At 43.0% G+C, this 19,501-nt stretch overlaps 1 protein-coding gene across 8 annotated transcripts in view; it reads left to right on the plus strand.

The window, feature by feature from the left end:
- The first annotated feature begins 1,189 nt into the window (after window positions 1–1,189).
- NTRK2 (neurotrophic receptor tyrosine kinase 2) overlaps window positions 1,190–19,501 on the plus strand; it is a 199,018-nt gene continuing 180,706 nt past the window's right edge. For 4 of the 8 annotated variants that reach the window (XM_063181057.1, XM_063181054.1, XM_063181055.1 and 1 more), the window contains exon 1: window positions 1,192–1,439. In XM_063181057.1, the coding sequence (XP_063037127.1) occupies window positions 1,231–1,439 (209 nt within the window). In that variant the 5' untranslated portion in view covers window positions 1,192–1,230. Of the gene's footprint in view, window positions 1,440–19,501 lie in introns of all 8 variants that reach the window. The other 4 variants (XM_063181051.1, XM_063181053.1, XM_063181050.1 and 1 more) reach the window with 3 other exon arrangements.

Consider the following 19,501-nt stretch of genomic DNA (forward strand, 5'->3'; position numbering starts at 1 on the left):
TTGGCACCTGCGAATACGTGACTTATGTCATTCAGACTTGCCTCAGCCTCGATGCACGGAAGCGAGAACTACTTGTGGCGGCGCGTCGTGTCCGTCCCGCCGGCGCTGGGGCTCGGTGGGGCGGGCCGCGGTGCACGGCGGCGGCGGGACGCGCGGTGGCGCCTGCGGAGCGCTCAGCGCGGGGCACTGCGGCGGGATCCGGTGCGCCGGCCGCGCTGCGGAAACCCGCAACCGGGGGTGGGGGCAGAGAAACGAAAAGCAGCCCCGACCGCGGAGCTGTCAAGAGGAAAACAAGGCGTTTTAGGGTCGCTCCCGGAGTTCTCGCACATCCCCGTTTATCACCCGATGGCGAGCTCCCGCCCTGGCGGGCATGCCAGGTGCCTCTCGGCACGGTGCCTCCGTCCGCCCGGCAGGACACACAGTCCGCACAGGCGGCGCCGCGCTGCCCATCCCGCGGGGTGCTTGTACGCCTGTATGAGAGTGTGTGTGTGTGTGTGTGTGTACATGTACGTGCGAGGCTGAAAGCTCAAGTGCAGGCTGCCTATTGGTATCTGCTCTTCGGCACCCTCCCTTTCCCCCGCTCCCCCCTCCTCCTTCTCTTGTCTTTTTTTTTCATTTTTATTTCAGGCTCATTTTGTGGAGTTTCTGCCCCTCTCTGCGTCAGCCCCACGTCACTTCGCCGGCAGCTCCCCGTCTTGGGCTGGAGCAGGAGCCGGAGCTGCTTTATTATCAGCTGGAGGGAGGGAGGAGGAGACGGTGCATAAAGGGGCGAGCGCGGAGCTCTGAGCCCCGCCGCCGCCGCTCGCTGCGCCTCCCTCGCCGCCCGCTCGCCGTCCCTCCGGCGGGCAGCGGCCGCCCGAGCCCCCGCAGAAAGGAGCGCAGCCTCCGCCACCTGCCCCCGCCGCCCCGCGCGTTTTGCAGCATCATCGGCAGCAGCCGCGGGGGCAGGCGCTGCCGCTGTCCGCCCGCGGGGCTAGGGGCAGGTGCCGCGCCGCCGGAGGCCCCGCTCGCCCCTGTGGCCGCGGCGCCCGGCTCGGGCCCCCCCCGCCCCGCGCAGCGCCCGGGGCGCTCCGAGCCGCGGGGCGCCGGTGGCTGCGGCGCGCCCATGTGAGCCCCGGCCCGGGTGCCCGCCCGCGGCGCGGAAGGCTGCGCACCCTCCGGCCGTGCGCCCCGGCTGCGGCGGCGGCGGCGGGAGCAGGCGGAGGCCGTCGGGGCAGTGCTGGGGTGAGCATGGTGTCCTGGCGGCGGAGGCCGGGGCCCGGCCTGGCGCGGCTGTGGGGCTTGTGCTGCCTGGTGCTGGGCTGCTGGCCGAGCGCGCTGGGCTGCCCCGCGTCCTGCGGGTGCAGCTCCTGGCGGATCTGGTGCACGGGATCGTCGCCGGGCATCGCCTCTTTCCCCGTGCCGCAGAGGAGCGCCGAGGGCGACAATGTTACCGAGATGTGAGTGCGGCCCGGGGCCGGGCGCGGGGGCGACGGGCCGGAGCAGGCGGGGGAAGCTGCGGGCGGGGGCGGCGGGCACTGACCCACGCCAGAGGCTTTTGCTCCGCGGGCAGATGCGGCGCTGGAAGCCTGAAAGCCCCGTGTGATTTTATTTGGACGCGGCTTGCCGGAGCTGCCGCTGCCAGCCCGTTTAGGTGATGAATCCCAATCGATGCGGGTCGCGGGTCGCGGGGCGGGGGTCGGCGCCGGCTGCGGCGGGACCGCGGGGCCGCCGGAGAGCGGGACGGGGCCGGGGCTTCGCCTCCGACCACTGCCCCAGCTGCTGCCGCGGGGTGCGCACCGCTCAGCCCGCGCCTCTGCGGCGGCAGCAGGTACGAAACGGAGGGTTTTTTCTATTTCTTTCTTTTTTTTTTTTTTTTCTTTTTTTTTCTTTTTTAACTTTCGTTCCCTCAGCTTATCGGTGCGAACCGAGAGTATTGGTGCGTGGCTTGCCCTTCGCCCCAGATTTCTCCTGTTTTATATTTTTAAAAATGAAAAAAAAAAGAAAAAAAAAAGAAAAAAAAAAGTGAAGGAAGAGATGCGCCAGAAAGTGACAGCAAACTGTTTTTCATAGCCTAACCATAGGAATGCAAACCTGCTCTGACCTTCTCAGTGGAGGTGGCTGGAAGGAAAAAATACAAAACCTGCAGAGGAATGAACATAGTGCTGCTTGTCAGCAATTGGGAGGGAATTAGAGAGCACTAATTAAGCGTGAAGAAAAAGTTTTTTTTCCTCTCCTTCCCGTGTGGTGCTTCCATCCTCGTTTGCCTCGAAGACAGTATTTGATGAGGGAGTTCTGCAGCTTTTTGTGTTAAATCCGGCATAGTTTCACAGTTCAGAGCACCATGGCATTCATGTCCATTGTCTAAGAAAACCTCTTGCAGAGCAAAAAATTTTGGATACTGGATGTGTAGATTATAGATCTCGGTAAAAACCTTCTCAAGCTGTTTTGTTTGTATTTCCCTACCCCTGTTTATGAATTGTTTTTTGTGCCTTTTAATGTAAAAGGTACCAGTATATTTGCCCCAACTCTATACAGATTTCTCACTATTTGTATTCTCCATCCTTCTTCTGTTTTTCAGTGTCTTTTAAAAGAAATAAAAAAGTACTGTGAAATACGGTGTGAGTTTAGATTAAATTCTAGCCTTTGGGCTACATTCCTGCAGTTCGTTTAAGTCAATTTGCTGCATTTCCCTGCATTTGCTCAGGGAAAAGCTGGAGGCATTAATTTCTACTACTCACGTATGGCCTACCTTTGGGAGATTTTTTAGGACCTGTGACAAAGAAATGGTCTTTCTGAGTTATAACTGTTATTGATTCAGATGCTTACGTAGATTGCTTAAATAGAAAAAAAAATTACTTTGAGCTATGCATCTGTGATCATTTTTATAGGCTTTGGTAGCCTTTTTATCCAGTGCATTCTGTTTAGAAGTAACAGAGCAATTTTCGTCTCAAATTTAATCTCTGGTTTGAAAGGCCAGAACAGAAGACACATACTGTAAATATGTTTTCTTCCATGATGAGCTTAAAACATGTCTAGTCATTTTACATTAATACTTTTGGCTTTAATTTTTCTGGATTTTTTTTTTAAGCATCATTTTATTCACAGTTCTTTTTTCGTTTTTACTGTATCATTCTGTGACATTGCACATTGTTTTGTTTGGTGATCTAAAAATAATTTTGAGTCATGGATTTCTCAGGAGATGCTGTTGCATGTATTTAAGATGGTATTTTCATGTGTGTTTTAACATAAAATGCAGGGACCCTTTAATTAGTTTATAGACAAATTAAAAATTGAACTGCAGTAGCTGTCATATTATTTCATTGTGTGAGCTCACTAAACAATAAATACATACAGAAGCAGTTCTAATACAGTAGGTACAGATTGTCAAACTGTTTAAAACACCATAGATCTTGCTTAATTCTAGCTAAAAACAGGTCTAAGAGACTGGAGTGTTGCATTTCACTTAGCTTCAGTGTAGATTCAGGCCTGGTTCTTCTTTTATGTGCTCTGCAGATACATTCCATTGGTCTCTAGTGGAATTACTCCTGGCATAAATAACATGTAAAAAATATAAGACAATTAATTTGAAGAACTTATTTGCTTGTATTTAATGAGTATCTATTGAAATAACTCCTGCACTTGTTGGTTACGTGCTGGTCTTGACAGGAGTGCATCCTGCAGTGCTAGGCAAAGCACCCACAGGCACCCAGGCCACGGGTCCTGAGCGCAGTTCGTTAGCCCAGCCACAGGCACTGGAGCGCTGGGATGGCTGCATGGTCAGGCTGTGTATGTGAAACCCATGGTGGTGCAGAGGATTGGCTGTGGGCCAGGTGGATGGCACTGAGCAGGCAGGATGTGAGTGGGCAGCCAGGGTTTTCCACTTGGCTTTAAGAAATGGAAAAAGATGGAATGGTGCAGCAGGAATAACAGAGATGAGGTACCATGTATCTGGCAGCCTCCACCACTTAACACTCAGGTGCTTCACTGTTTTGGTCCACAAGTGGATCATACTTTAGAGTTTATAAGCAGTCTCATCCCAGTCCAGCTATTTCTTGATTCCTGCTCAGATCCAGCATCCAAATCTATGGAGAGGTACCTCTGCATCAGCCCTATGAAGGCCAGCTGCTGAAACTTGGTGTGGGAGGGCATAAGAGTATTTATGCCTGGTGCTTTCTTAGTCATCTCTCTCACTCTTTCCCTTCCTGGCTGTTTTTGTATAGTGTTCTACTACAGAAAATGAGACAGATTTTAGATATGCCTGGCTGGTTAAGATGATGGTGTGGACTGGTCTTTATCTGGAAAACAAGTATTGGTGCTTATCATAACAGACTGTACTTGTAATAATTGTTTGGTCACTTTGATATTATTAGAGACAAATTGAACTCCAGAGTGAGGCTCTGCGTTAGGATAAATGGTATCAGTCATTGATACATTAAAAACCAAGGACCAAGAGTGACAAAAGCAAAATCACTTTATCAGTTTTGTAAAATCCATGCATTGTAGACACAATGGCAAATAAGTAGGCCTTGTCGAGATCACTTGTGCAAAAATATTACTAGGATAGTAAGGGAGAAATTTTTAGAGTGGTCAGGACTTCTTTTAAAAGGACTAGTATAATATTTTCTCATTAAGGAAAATGTATTGCTGTTGTATCTCAGTGTACATGACTCTTCAAATGGGTTTGATTTAAAAGCGACATCTTGCAGTACAAGTATATTCCTGGCCTAGCTTCACAGTTCTGCTATCAAGTCATTAATAGGTTTACTTATGATTATTCAGGTGAATGAGGTTTGAAATTAATTGGTGTTTTTCAGGAAGAACTGCTTGCCAACAAAATAGTAGGTGACTTTTAAGCTCTTGCCTATTAAAAGAGAGGTGATTGTGTATTGCGTACATTTCAAAACCACAAAATAAATTTCTAATGCAGTTATATAAAGCACTCTAGAATTGTTAATAAGTAAGACAGGATAAGTAATTTATAGAGTAAATTATTTAACAAGTCATGTGAGCTTGTGCTAAAAAAAAAGCATGTTTAAATTCATTGAAGCTCAGAGCTGTTGGTATTTTTAGTCTTTTTTATTCTCGATTTTGAGACTGTTGTAGATTTAATGTCATATAAAACTGTCTGCAAGGCTCCTCAGCCTCTAGCCCCTTCCTCCTCAAAGCAACTTCTGGCTGTGCATCATTGCATGACTTGGCTGGATTGAGAAGTTATTTCTGGTGACTTGGAATTGTATAATAAAACATGAGACACCAGGCTACAAATTATTAAAGGCGTTTTGGACAGTGGTGATGTAATAGCTTCATTTAGGAATTTGTCCTTTTTTAAAAAAAAAAAATCTTCCTTTAAAAATCTGGGTAATTGGTTAAGGTGAATTAAAAGTAAGCACTGTGAAAATCAGTTTTGTAATTTTTAGGCTCTAAAAATACTTTGGGATCACAAAGCACTGAATTTTGTTCTTTTTTTTTTGCTCCCAGGGAACCTTTTGTATGTCTTGTTCTAGACATTGCCCTTCTGGTTTCTGAGGACTGATGGGGCTCCTGAGGGTTTCCACTGAAGCTGTCTCAATCAGGCAGAGACAAAACAGCTCATGAGGCTGGAATAGAGCGTCATCCTTCAGAAGGCAGTCAGTGTTGGGCAGGGTGGCAGGAACACTGTCTCTCCCTCAATATCTTTGGTCACTCAAGAGTTCAGAAAAAGGTTTGGGATGTGTATACTGAAATAAAAGATTTGGTCTTGAACATGTTCTTTTCAAGAAACTTCCATTTTTTTCCATACTAATGGCAAAATATGGCTTGGCAGTGCAGCCTGTGATATCTTTAGGATGGCATTTTCCAGATTTCTCAGGTTCTATTTTTTCTCCATTATTTTTATGCTGACAAGTGTAACAGAGAAAGTAGCTTAGCAATATTCTGGATCTCTAATCACTGTAGAGCAAAAAAATTTTACGTAACTGAACATGGACCTGATTTCTCCATTTTGGTTTTCATTTTTAAATAAAGAAGGATCCCTTATCTCCCCTTTTTTTTTTTCGGATTGCAATTCTTTCTCCCATGTTTGTCATCTCTCTCTACACAAACGTCTAAGAGTATGGCCTTTAAGGTGGTCATCCAGATATCCTTGCCTAAGCAGGAGAAAGGTAGCAGGTAATGGAGCAAAGAATTCTAAAACTGCTTCAGTATGTTGTTGATATCAGATGTATATTTAGCTTGTTACCTCTGAAAAAATGCTCTTTAAAAACTGCCCTTTAAAAAGCAAAGCAGATTGTATAAATTGACTAATTTGCATGCATTTTGAATGGAGAGATAAATCCATAGAGGTCTGAAATCTTCTACTGCTTGGGTTGTGAATATGCTTTTTTACAGGATGCTGTTATGTTTGTGAAGATCTCTTCATCCAGATGTATGTAGTACATCATTGCTGTTAAATTATATATGATCATATATAATTGGGATGCACCTTAATTCCTGGTTGATTGTGGATCTATATTTCAGAAACTGCAAAAGGCAAAACAAACTACTGCCTGCCTGAAATGCACATATGGAGTTTCTGTGTTTTTGCATAGCTACTAATAGCTATTAATCGTAGTATTACAGTATCTCAGGATCACTGAATAGGTCAGTTTGAAAGGGAGCACTGGTGGGATCATCTGGTCCAACTTCCCTGCTCAAGAAGGGCCTACAAGAGCACGTGGCACAGGGCTGTATCCAGATGGTTCTTGAATAGCTCCAATGAGGGAGGCTCCACAACCTCTCCTGGCAATCTGTTCCAATGCCTGGTCACCTGCACAGTAAAGAAGTTCTTCCTCATATTGGGATGAAACTTGCTGTGCATCAGTTTCTGCTCACTACCTTTGTCCTATTGCTCAGCATCACCAAGGAGAGCCTGGTTCTGTCCTGTTGACATTGTTCTTTCAGATACTTCCATCCATTGACAAGATCACCTCTGAGTGATCTCTTCTCAAGGAAGAACAGGCCCAACTTCTTCCACCTTTCCATGTATGGGAGATGCTCCAGGCTCTTAATCATCTTCATAGCCCTCAGCTGCTCTCTCCCAGGAAGTCCACTCTTGTCCTGAGGAGCCCAGAACTGGACACAGATGTGCCTCACCAGGGCTGAGTAGAGGGGCAGGATCACCCCCCTCACCCTGCTGGCACTGCTCTTCCCAATGCACCCCAGGACACCATTGCCCTTCCTGGCCACCAGGACACACTGCTGGCTCACGGACAGCTTGCTGTCCACCAGGAACCCCAGGCCCTTCTCCTCAGAGCTGCTTCCCAGCAGATCAGCTCCCAGCCTGTGCTGGTGCCTGGGGTTATTCCTCCCAAGGTGCAGGACCCTGCTTTTGCTTTGGTTGAATTTCAGACAGTTCTTCTCTGCACCACCCTGTCAAGGCTGCACTCTGGGGTATTGGCCACTGCTCCCAGCTTTGTGCTGTTAGTGACCTGCTGAGGAGGCCTCTGTCTCTTTCTCCAAATCACTGCTGAACAAATTAAACAATGCTGGGCCCAGTGTCCCCCCAGTGGGGGACACCACGTGTGAGGAGCCTCCAACTAGACCTTGTGCCACTGATTGCAGGTGTTTGGGATCTGCCATTCAGCCAGTTCTCAATCCAGCTCACTATCCACTCATTTAGTTCATGCTTCCTAGACTTGCCTATGAGGATATCATGTAAGACAGGATCTAAAGCCTTGTTGGAGTTGAGGTAGACAATAGCCCTCATCCATCCAGGTAGTTGTACCATTATGGAAGGCAATCAGGTTGGTCAAGCATGATTCCCCTTTGCTGAATCCATGGTGACTAATTCTGATCACCCTCTTGGCATCCATATGGATAAAGATGGCCTCCAGAATGAGGCACTTTCCAAGGATCAAGGTGGAGCTGGCTGGCCAGTTGTTCTCTGGGTCCTCCTTCTTGCCCATTTTGAAGACTGGCATGACTTTATTTTCTTCCAGTCCTCAGACACCTCTCTTGATCACCATGACTGTTCCAAGACAACTGCAAGCAGCCCCGCTAGTGTGTCTGCCAGCTCCTCCTCAGCTCCTTGTGAATGCATCCCTCGAGGACAGCATCTTTTTATTTGTTCCAAGTGTCCTGTTGCTGCTTTCACTTCCTGTGTATCTCCTGCTTGTGCTTTGCTTTTGACAGGAGTTTTTTGCTCATCCATGCAGGTGTCTTGCCCTCTTTGCTCCATTTCTTACTCATCAGGATGTACTAGTCTTGAACCTGGAGAAGGTGATGCTTGAATATTTATTGATAAGCTCTCTTGGACCCCTGTTCTCTGCTGGGCCTGTTCCCATGGGATTCTTCCAAGAAGATCCTTGAAGAAGCTAAAGTTATCTCTCCTGAAATCCAAGATTTCAATCTCACTTGTGGCCCTGCTTCCTCCTTGCAAGGTGCTGAACTCTATAATCATGTCATGATCACATTGCACAATTGTGGTGGACTTACTGGAAAGGAACCACACCATGGAAATTCAGCATTTATTTTTGTTATTACTTTCTTCTAAGAATATTACCTGCATTGGTAAGAGGCTACAGCTGAAATGTAAATATTTTTAATACCAATTCAGCTATATATGTTTCTGTGTTGTGTTTTCATTGTTAGGATAAATTCTTGGAGCTCAGGTTTCAGGTCAATATTCTTTTTTTCCTAGACAAGGCTGAAGTAATGAGATTTTTTTTTTCTTCAGAAATAAGATAAAATGGAAGGAAGCAGGCCAAAGGTGTCCAAGGTATTTTCAGAGGCACTTTGAGAGATTGTAATCTTTGAGTGGTGTAACTTGAACTTTACTTTGCTAAAGCAAACTAGTCCTGATCTTGCAAGGTAGTTAGATGCTTTTTATTTCAGGGGGAAGCTGAGGCTGGGATTCTGGCCTATGTGAAGTCAGTGACAAAAATGAATGGAGTTAGTGTTTCACCAGCATAGTTTAGAGTATGTACGAGAAGGATGAAAGGAACCTTGATTCAGGCATTTTCCTGCCTTTTTAAGGTTTGGAAGAGATGGCGGTTGTTGCTCGATTACTTGATGTGTTTTTGACTTGCGGGTTTTTTTGCCTTTCGTGTGTTTTTGTTCTGTATGAATATAAAATATGTTGAGGTAAGTGGAAGCTATGGTTGAGTATTTCAGGTAGCAGTCTTTTCCAACATTTTAGATAATTTTGCTTTGGAATGAAGCTCCTCATGCAAAAAAAAAGTTACAGCTCCTGCTATGTACTCGTCGAGGATATATGGTTCATTGTATAGCTGTCTGATGTATAAATAAAAGGAAGGCAAATAATTAATCAAACTCAATCTATTGCTGAAACAGACAACAGTGAAAAGGTAACACTTCTGAGCTTCTTATGAAAGGATCTGCCCACAGAGCTGTAGTTGAGGCTGGGAAAGTTACCTGTTTTTCCTGTTGGTTTGACAGGTGAACCAAAAGAAATCTTCCCATTTTAGATGTAAATGAAATTAGTTTTACCGTTCTAATTTCCTAACCATGCCTGTAAAACTAAGTAAGGCTGTGTTCAGCAGGTATCTTGTGGAGCATGGCTACCCCACATTGTGCAGCAAGATTCATGTGAAGAGTGCATAGGGTGTGACTTCCCATTCTTTTGCAATGACCGCCTGGTTTTCTGAATGCCAGACAGCATGGCAAGCATATGCGGATAAATCATGTGCACGTCCTGGGCATGTCAGACTTACTGGGCATGGACTGGAAGACCTTCCCACAGCATGTGCTCTGGGTGTCATGTGCTGGACCTACTAATCATGTCTGGGACTGTCTCAGGCCTCAGCATTTAAAATCTGGCAACTCCCTACTAGCTCTGTAGCTAAGGCACTTAACTCAACTGGCTACTGTCCACAATGGAAGTAGGCTACTCTCCAACTCTTCCAGGAAGTGATTCAGGAGGCTAAATTAGATTTGCACTGCAAATTACCCCATGCAATTATCCCCTTCCATCCCCACTGACTATTAAGAAAACATTGGGGACTTAGCTCACTGGGGTGGGGGACAAAAGCAAGACCTTCCTTTTAGCAAGCAGGGTCATAGTGTGGGGCAAACTGATTTTGTGGTCCTAGGTGTACCATTTCAGCATGCATGTGAAGAACTGCTCTGCTAGAAGCAGAGCATAGGTCTGAACCAAGGTCTTGCATGTGAGCATCTTAACTGCTGTTCCTGTATGGCGTACAGATGTGGGAATGCCTTGGTTCTTCCTGTCTGAGTTGCCTTCTTTGGCATAGAACATTCAAATGTGCTTTTGGGTCAGAGAGCTGGACTGTCTGTTTAGCTAAGAAGCTGTGATGTATTTGTGTAGTGAGACAGTTGAGTCCTGCTCCTGCTTCACTGAGTGTTAAATTACAGCCAAAATGAGAACAGCACAAACAGGTAAGGCGGAGATTGCCCTCTTTCAGATGGCTTGTAAATATGGTATCTTCTGAGAGGCTGGAATCATGTTTCCTTAGGGAATCAAAGAAATTGAATCTGGTGCCCCAGATGCTGCTGGAGCATTATTTACAGCATTTCCTCCAAATTTGTGGTCTTCAACTTCATAGAAACATGTATTTTTTTTTCCCCCTCACTCACTAGGTGGGTGAATGGTCTACTGCCTATTCATCGCTTATTCTCCCCTCCAGTCTTGCCTCTTCTAATTTTTAGAAACAGATTTTGGAACACATTATGCATACAGTGATCTTCACCTGGTAGATGTATATACTTTACCCTCCATCTGGGAGCAGTTTTATTGACTCTGTGGGTCTAACTATGTAATGTGCATAAGCATATGTTTTAAGAGTTTTAAGTTTAGGATGGTAGTTAGTAAGCATCTTTCTAAGACTCTATTGTGCACATATAATAGAGTCTCAGAATATGCTGAGTTGGAAGGGATCCTCAAGGATCACTGAGTCCAGCTCCTGGCCCTGAGAGAGCACCATCCCCAAGAGTCACACCATGTGTTGAGAGCATTGTCCAAATGCTTCTTGAACTCTGTCAGAATGGTGCTGTGACCATTTCACTGGGGAGCAGTTCCAGTGCCCAACCACGCTCTGGGTGAAAAATCCTTTCTTAATATCCAACCTAACCCTCGCCTGACACAGCTTCAGGCCGTTCCCTCAGGCCCTGTCACTGGTCACCACAGAGGAAAGATCAGTGTCTGCCCCTCCTCTTCCCCCCATGAGGAAATTGTACCTGCAGTGAGGTCTGTCCTTAGTTTCCAGGCTGAACACACCAAGTGGCCTCAGCTGCTACTCATATGGCTTCCCTTCAAGACCCTTCACCATCCTTGTTGCTGTCCTCTGGATGGTCTCCAATAGTTTAATATCGTTCTTATCATGGGCCCAAAACTGCAGACAATATTGAAGGTGTGCAGGCCAGTGCAGAGTAGAGCAGAGCAATCCCCTCCCTTGACTGTCTGGTGATGGTTTTGCCATTATTACAGATATAACAAAATTACAAAATTACAAACATTTTGAATTGACACAAATCCATGCAGCATCAAGCCACCTAAGTAGAAAATACAAATGCTGGATACTACTTCTGCTATAGACATCTGCAAGTGTCTGGATCGTTTGTGTGCTATGACTATCTTGTCTGGGGCTTAGGGGATATGAAGGTAGCACAGGTGCAGAAATAGACACTGCTTGGCCTTAGAGGTTGGTGTGGGTGGAAGAAAGACTCCCAGCATTTCTCCCAACTCTTCGTAACATTCCTGTCTGCATTGGCACAGGGCAGTTGTGCCTTCTGTTGCATGGTTTGGTTACATGCAGAGTTTTTGCCTGCTTTAGAGCTCTTCTGCATGTTCTCATGAGTTCTAATGAACACTTTAACTTATAGCAGTGTTGCCCTTCACACTGAGTGTCTAAAATTAAAGTTTTAGGAGGCGAGCATCCCAGCAGTTGGAGTAATCATCATAACACCAGTCTATCAATTATTTGCAGGTGAACACTTCACTATCACCACCTATGTCTTGGGCCAGGGGCACTGCTGCAGAGGATGTGTAGGGTGGAGGAATGCTGAAAGGTGTGTCTGGTACTGGAGTGCAGTCATGGGAATCGTAAGCAGAAACAGGCTGGAGGATGAGAGAAGTACTACTCCACTCATAAGCAGTGGCAGGGACAAAAGCTGTAAAAGTAAATGAAGAATGCTGTGAAAGTAGTGGTGGTGAGGAGAAGGCAGCTTTTCATAGGTAGTAAAGAAGGTTGGAGACTAACTAAAGATGTCATCTTGTGAAAGAGGTACATGCAGGGTAAGTGTTTCATTTGAAGGCACAATGGTAGAGAAGCTGATCAAAGGTTTGAAACTCTAATGTGTAATACGTACTAAGTCATACATAATATGTAATATATAACTAAAATAAATGCTTACAAAATAGCGTATTTTCCTTACTTCAAAAGTATAGCAACAAATACAGCCATGAGCAGGCTTTATGAGTACAAGCTGATTGCAGTCTAGAAGGAGCATTGCATATGTCACCTAGCAGAACAAACAGAAATACAAAGAGAAAACTCAAAGACACAGGATGGTTGTCTGGGAGTATCACTGTGACAGAGAATTTGCTCAAAATCAAACTGGCCTGGTACAGGAATGTGTAAAGGAAACAGTAGCAGCAATGTGGCAGTCAGCACAAGTATTAGAAATATTCTGGATTCTGACAATTGCGCAGAAAGTGTAATAAACACATCATTATGCTAATATATGCAATGCAAATAAGAAACTACTTCTATTAAATGAAGAACAGGATTCAAGTGGAATAATGCTAATAGAAGAAGCTATGAATTCAAAATCTTGGCCAGCTACAATGAAAAGTGGACTATACTATAATGTAAATAAATGTGATAAAGTGAAATAAGAAACTGTGAAAAGCGCATAAATGTGAAGTTGTGAAGAATGCATCTGAAAGGTACATCTGAAGAATGCATCAACAAATGATGTTGAAACGTTCTCTGAAAAATGCAAAGGCTAAATTTAAGTCGTAGGATTGGTGTCATCATACAGAAAGTGGCAACCCATTCTGATGCTAGACGGGGTGACGTAAACGTGAAAAGGACAACCCAAAACCCTTTTGCAATGTTTCAGTGACATAATGTGAAGTTCTATTCATGTATGTTTTTCATTAAAAGACAAGAATGTCTTGGAGAAGACACAGATCTGTGATTAGGGCTGCAGAAGATGTTTCACAGGTCTTGGAAGGGAGTCTAGGAAACCAATTGTGAACCATGGCAGCAGATGGCATCATATGCAGAATGGAAAAAGATCTACTTGTTGGGTTCTCTATGTAATAATTGCACAGAAAAGGGGTAGAGGTTATGACCATATGAAGGCTCTCAGGACTTAAACGAAAACAGAAGAAAGAAACTCTTTGTTGGCTAATGGAAAGGCGACTATGTTTTGAGATGTCAGGAGTCAAATTGTTCAGTAAATGTAATGAATGAACAGGATATAGATGGATTTTCCTGCGTAGAGGGCTTTAAATTTTGCATCTTCACTCCAATCTTTGGAAGTACTGCCTTTTGATCTGTATCTGGCATGAAATGCACTGCATGCAGTTAATGAGACATTAAATGGGGTAGCAGGTGCAGATATATGTCTTGGTGATCCAATGATCCAGAGCAGATTGATTAGAGTATTTGATATTCTAATAGCCAGTAATTTTAAACTGAATAAAACCAAATATTATTGTCAAACAGTGGGAATTGTATATGTGGGAGAAGACTGACTTCAGAGGAGATTTCAGAAGGAATGTCTTATGTTGACTGAAAGAGTCAAAGAATACTGAATATGTCAGAACCCAGAGACAGGAAAAGACCATTGTGGGGGATACTGATATATGTCAGAAGGGCTATCTAATTCCAAAGGATGTGCAGCTACCTAAGACATCTTTTCCAGAAAGTCACTGTCTGAGTACAGGCACCTGAAAGGAAGAGAATTCCAAGGTTTTGACAGCAACCAAGCAGCTTTAATGTTTTTATTCACTGAGGGACTTAGAAAGATGCATATAAGGGATGGCTGTTTGAAATCTTACTGTGCTCTTGTGCAATGGATGTTTTTCCATTCTCATTTGCATCAAGGCCAGTGACAGCCATAGAGATTATGTATGCAAGTGCTGAAAAGAGAGTATTTGCATTACTACTATTATTTTTGAAGACTAGGTGGTTCTGCAGGAGAAAGAACTGTCACTTATTTATTCGTTCCTTTGAGATGTTCTTTCATCCTTGCAAGGAAATAATATCATCATCAACAACAACAATAATAAAGCTTAGTCTTATGGCTGCTTTCTGTTGAGAAATAATGGAAAGCCGCCTTCACTACTCTCCTTTTGTATGTTAATTTACTGTGTGATTTTTAGCATATATTTTATAAAGGGTTTGTGTGGCAGTTTAAGCCTCATCCTAGCAATCTGCATAGATTATTTCATACACAGGGGATAAAAATGTGTTTTGAAGCTAAGTATAAGTCAGAGATTAAGATATGTCTTTCAGAATAATAGGTCATTGTTTGGCCTTCTGACATTAAAAAGGAATATCAACATTTCCAAAATACCTTTGCTAAGGAAAAACGTGTCTGTAGCTGTCACGTATTCCTGGAAAAACATCAAAAATTCATGTCTTGATGCAATATCAACTGTACAGACTTGGGGATCTCAAAGGGGAGGACAGGTCTCTAAATGGAGAAAATACTTAAATAAGCTCTGCGTGCATTTGGGGGAAAGTAATTCTGAAGATGGAGCTCATCAAGAGCATAAATCTTAAATCTAGAAAGCTGCATGAAATGTCTTGAGAGTTTGCTTGATTTGGTAGTCTGCTCTCTGAAGAGAATCCAGGCATGGACTTCCCATTTTCTGGGCAGCTGTATTTATAAGCAACAGCACAGATCTGCTCCTGGAGTGCCAAAACAAGATTGGTATCTCCACTGAATTCCTGTTTTCTTCTGCTTTAAACTGGTGGGTTGGCACTAATTGTTCAAGATGATGGCTTTGAAGAATCAATTTGCAGTGGCAGCTATGTGCTGCTAATTGGATAATAGTATACTGTTGTGGCACAGAATGTCGGGGCCCTGTTGCCTCCTGGCAGTTGACACAGCCACACATCAAGAACAGGGAATTCTTGAAATTAACTGATCTCTGACATTGCCTGTGAGATGTTGAGTTCCAGATTGTCCCGAACAATGCATTACCTGAGTTTGGGATGCGTGTAGTGCAGGAGTTGCTGAAAAAATGGGCATGCCTGTGTCTCTGAGGAAAGATCCCAGAGCTAATTATGTTGTCTCCAGAGCTGCTGTACTGGCACGTGGAGAGCTATTTCCTGAACTCTTCTGTGACTTGTGGTTAAATACTCTAAATGTGAGGAAAAAGCCCTTAGGGAACCTATGATAGTGGCAACCAGTTTTTCACTCTTTGTGAAACGCAGGGTGATTCACGGTTTAAAAACAAACAAACAAAAAAAAACCCAAAAAACCACTGCAGCATTTGTCAGGAGACACTGGGCAGCCAAAGGAGAAGTCAAGCACTGGTAAAATTTCTGAGTGTTGGGTAGGTCCACCGTGGATGGTCGTGACACACTGCATCTTTCCTGAGTTATGGCATGCTCCTCTAGCAGTAGAGTTTCTGTTTCCTGAAGTCATCCTCACTAAATCTCATACTTATGTTACCAGATGAAGGAAGCAAAATAGAATAAAATAGTTGGAGTAAGCTTGTGTATTGGTAGAATATTTGCTGTATTTGGGTGTCTGTATCACACTCATTGCTTGTTAGGCATTTCCTTCCTAGAGGAAGCTTGGTCCTATGCAGGAGGATTTCTTGATTGAGCAGAGATTATAGCATTGATGCCTACACCTGTCTGAAACTTGACATTCTTGATATGCAACTTGTGTAGCTCTGGGCTTCATTTTCCAACTGTGAGTCCGTGCCACTTCAGCATTATTTTAAACTTGGTTTCAGAGGGGCTACAAATGTAACCCAGTTCAATATGCCAGGTTTCATTAAGTATTGTATCAAGTTTACAAATTTTACATGATCTTAATGCATAATAATGAATCAGTCTGCATTTTTTGAAAATACCTCTAAGTTTTAGCTCACCTTTTAAAGAACTTGGTATCACATTTGAGTTTGTAAGAAGATATGGCACCAGGGAAGATTGCAATGTTTAATTCTCAATATTAACATACAGCTCTCACAGTAGTCTAGACTAGGGACATACGTGACCTGTCATTAAATAGTAATTATTCTACTGACAGTTCAATGTCTGAAGTGTGCTGCCTTTGTCCTCTAAAGACTTAGTGAAAAAACAACTTGGAATAAAAAGTTTTTCAAGAGCTCAGAGTTCAGTTCATTTCACCAATGAGTGTTTATTAATTTTAAATTCTTTTTTTTGTACAACCTAGAGCTAGACATATAATTGATTTATTTTTTGGAGTGTTAAGAAAATAAATTTCCCATAAAGGAAGTTTTTTGGCAACAAAAATACTTCTGGAGCTGCACTACAGTTATTTGCTTGCATCCATGTTGTTAAGACTAGCATGTGCTAGTTTTTTTCCAACATGTCCTTAAAGCTCCAGATGGAGTAGTATACCTTAACATACATTAAGGAGGAGGAAATAGAGTAAGTAAGTTAAGAAGGCATATTTCTGCTGGCCTTTTATATTCAGGTTTTTAAATTACTAAGGAACATTAAATAACCTAGATGGCTTTAAAGAGATCAGAACCCACTTTTTCTTCATGCTTTTGCAGTTCAGAAGTTGCTTCACTGATGTTAAACATAATCTGTATCCTTTCATTTTTATAATGAGCATAAGTGAAGACTACCCTCCCAAAGGAGATCTTGGAGGAGCTGACTTATAGATAAGGATTTAAAACTATTGTTTCCAAAATGTGACGGTGGTGAAGTGTGTGTGACATTGTTCAGTAGCTGCTGAAGTGTGGCAAGATGAACATGTTGTTGTAGGCTGCAACGTGCAACCTAGGTGTGTGATTCTGAATCCCTTTTTTAGAATTATTCAGTAGTTTACAATGGAGAGATTAAATTAAGGGTCCGAAGACAATTATTGTTTACTGACTATTCATTGAAGGAGATGCAGAATGCTATAGTATAATCAAGCAAATAGCTTTGCAGGCAGCTAAGGGCTTGATTTCGAGGTGGCAGCCAGTATTTGTGAACTGATATGTGTGGTCTGTCTGGTGCTATCCAGCCAGGTTCTGGCAGTGCAACTGTGCTGTGGTGCGCAGTGGGAGCTTCCAAGCTCTTCACGTGACTTCAGCCAGCTGTGAGTCAGTATGTTTTTCTTCTGTGCTACAGTAAAAATGTTCCGTTAAAGAATAGGGTTGATATTCTTAAGGGCAGGCAGGCAAATTACATTTCTCAGTGTCGCCCACTGCAAGTCAAAGCTTTTAGAGTATTAATGTTTGATGATAAGTAACATTAAGGTAAAGTAGTTGTGAAGAAGGTAAAAATAGGCTTCAGTTAGGGAGAGGTTTTATTTCAGATCTCCCTCTAAATTAAACAGAAGAGCAACTTCCCCTTATAGGGTACAGCTACATCATTCTACTCTTTTCTTTCTCACTGCTATGACATGGCTGCAAAGGCTTAACTTGAAACAGACTTGTTAAGCGAGTAAGAGGATGTGACCTGCTTATGGTAAATTATGTTTCTCCACTCTTTCTTCAAGGATTTCCAAGTGCGTGAACTTCGCTTTACTGTTGTGTTCTGAGAGTGCATTTAGTGTACTGAGTGCATAAAATGTATTGCAGAGCAGTTACTGAATTAGTTGCTTAGACAAAAATTCTTCTGGGTCCCAACCAGTATGGTTGTGGAAAAGCAATGGTTTCTTTTGGTTCTTTCAGCTCAAACCAGCTCCAAGAAAAGAATGCCCTGCTCTTCCCCACCTAGGGCTTCTTCTAAGGCATGCAATAAGAGAAGGAAAGAAGATACCACAAATTTATACTACTGTTTCCCAAATATAATTTGTTTGGACTCTTCCCTGATGCACCAGTACAAATCTCTTTATGTAGATTGTGTGCTCATACTAAGATTTTTGTCTGATGTAAATTGTGAAGCTTCATTGGCTTCAGCAGAGCTGAACTATTTTATACTGAGGCTTAACACAGAATGTAATACACTAACAAATTTTTATTAGTGTATTACAGTTTTAGTTAGTTATCTTACAGTTTTGTGCAACACTGTAAGATATGTCAAGTTCTGGAGTTACTTGTAGTGAGTGGTTCTGGTTAAATATTTATGTGATTAAAATTGCAGTCTAGCATTTGGACTGGTGATATGTGTGTTTAAGTGATGGGTCTGCATTTTGGCATTGTTTGTTAGGTTTTGTGTTTTGTTTTTTTTGCTTTTATTTTTTTGGGGGGGTTTTTTACTTGTTGGTTTTGTTGTTTTTTGGGGTTTTTTGACGGCCTAATTCTTAGCTAGTGCAACTGGTTATTCTGTTTCTTTTCTTTAAATCTGAGTCTCTTCACACTTTGTGTTTCACTATCCATTTTCCTCAATTCCTGCTTTTATGTGATTTCCCTATCTCTGTTTGGCCTTGACTGGATTACTGTTGTTTGATAACTGAGGACAGGATGAGGTAGATACCTTTGAAACCACTTGCATAACTTTATTTTAGCATTTATGAGGTCCAAGTGGCAGAGAAGATTAATGATATTTAACTCAAAAATGAGTTCTTCAGGGCATCTTTAAAGGAAGTATGTTCATTGACTTGCAGGACTCTTAGATGAAGGAATTAGTAGATATTTATATACTATTTCATCACTATTACTTGGCAAAATATGTGAACTTACCAACCCACAAAAAAACCCCAACCAAACAAAATAGATTCATGTATATTGAGATATAAAATTACTCTGTCTTAAAAATTCAGGAAAGGAAACATGAAAAACATGTTCTTATCTTCTAATGGATACACTTTGTTAATCTTATTCTGAAAAGTCTTGCAGAAGAGTCAATGTCATATGATGCTGTAGTAATGTGTTCCATCTAGCATCATGCATTCTTTTTATTGCCCTTCTTTTTCCCAAGGGACAATGGATGCCATCAGGGGAAACTTTTTACTTTTCATGGTACATGGTGAGAGCATAGCCCAAGTCAGCACGGCAGCTTTGGAGGAGAGCCCAACCCAACTTATGGGATTCTCAGGCTTCTGTTGGGATTTAGAAACACAATGAATTTCTCTTAACAAGGCAATCCATGCACCAGCTCAGGTGCATGAATTGCCTTTGGAAGAGCAATTTACCTTCTTACTAATTCACTGGAATTCCCTTTAAATAAATTCTAAAAAATGCTTTGAATGAAGAAAAGTTTTCTTCTAACAAAGGAAGACTAATTCATTTTAGGAGAACCTGCATCGTTGGTTAGTTTGTGATGCATGTGACAGCACATGTATTCTCTCTTTAAGTTTTTCTGGGACTGGGCTAATATTTTGAAATGTGTAGACTCTTTAGCAAGGCATGCCTTAAGTCAGGCATACTTTTCTGCCCATAATGTCAGAAAAATTGCAGTTTCCACTGATTTATTCTTCCTGGATTGTGTGA

This window comes from Melospiza melodia, chromosome Z, assembly GCF_035770615.1.
Source record: "Melospiza melodia melodia isolate bMelMel2 chromosome Z, bMelMel2.pri, whole genome shotgun sequence".
In the NCBI taxonomy this organism is placed as follows: Eukaryota; Metazoa; Chordata; class Aves; order Passeriformes; family Passerellidae; genus Melospiza; species Melospiza melodia.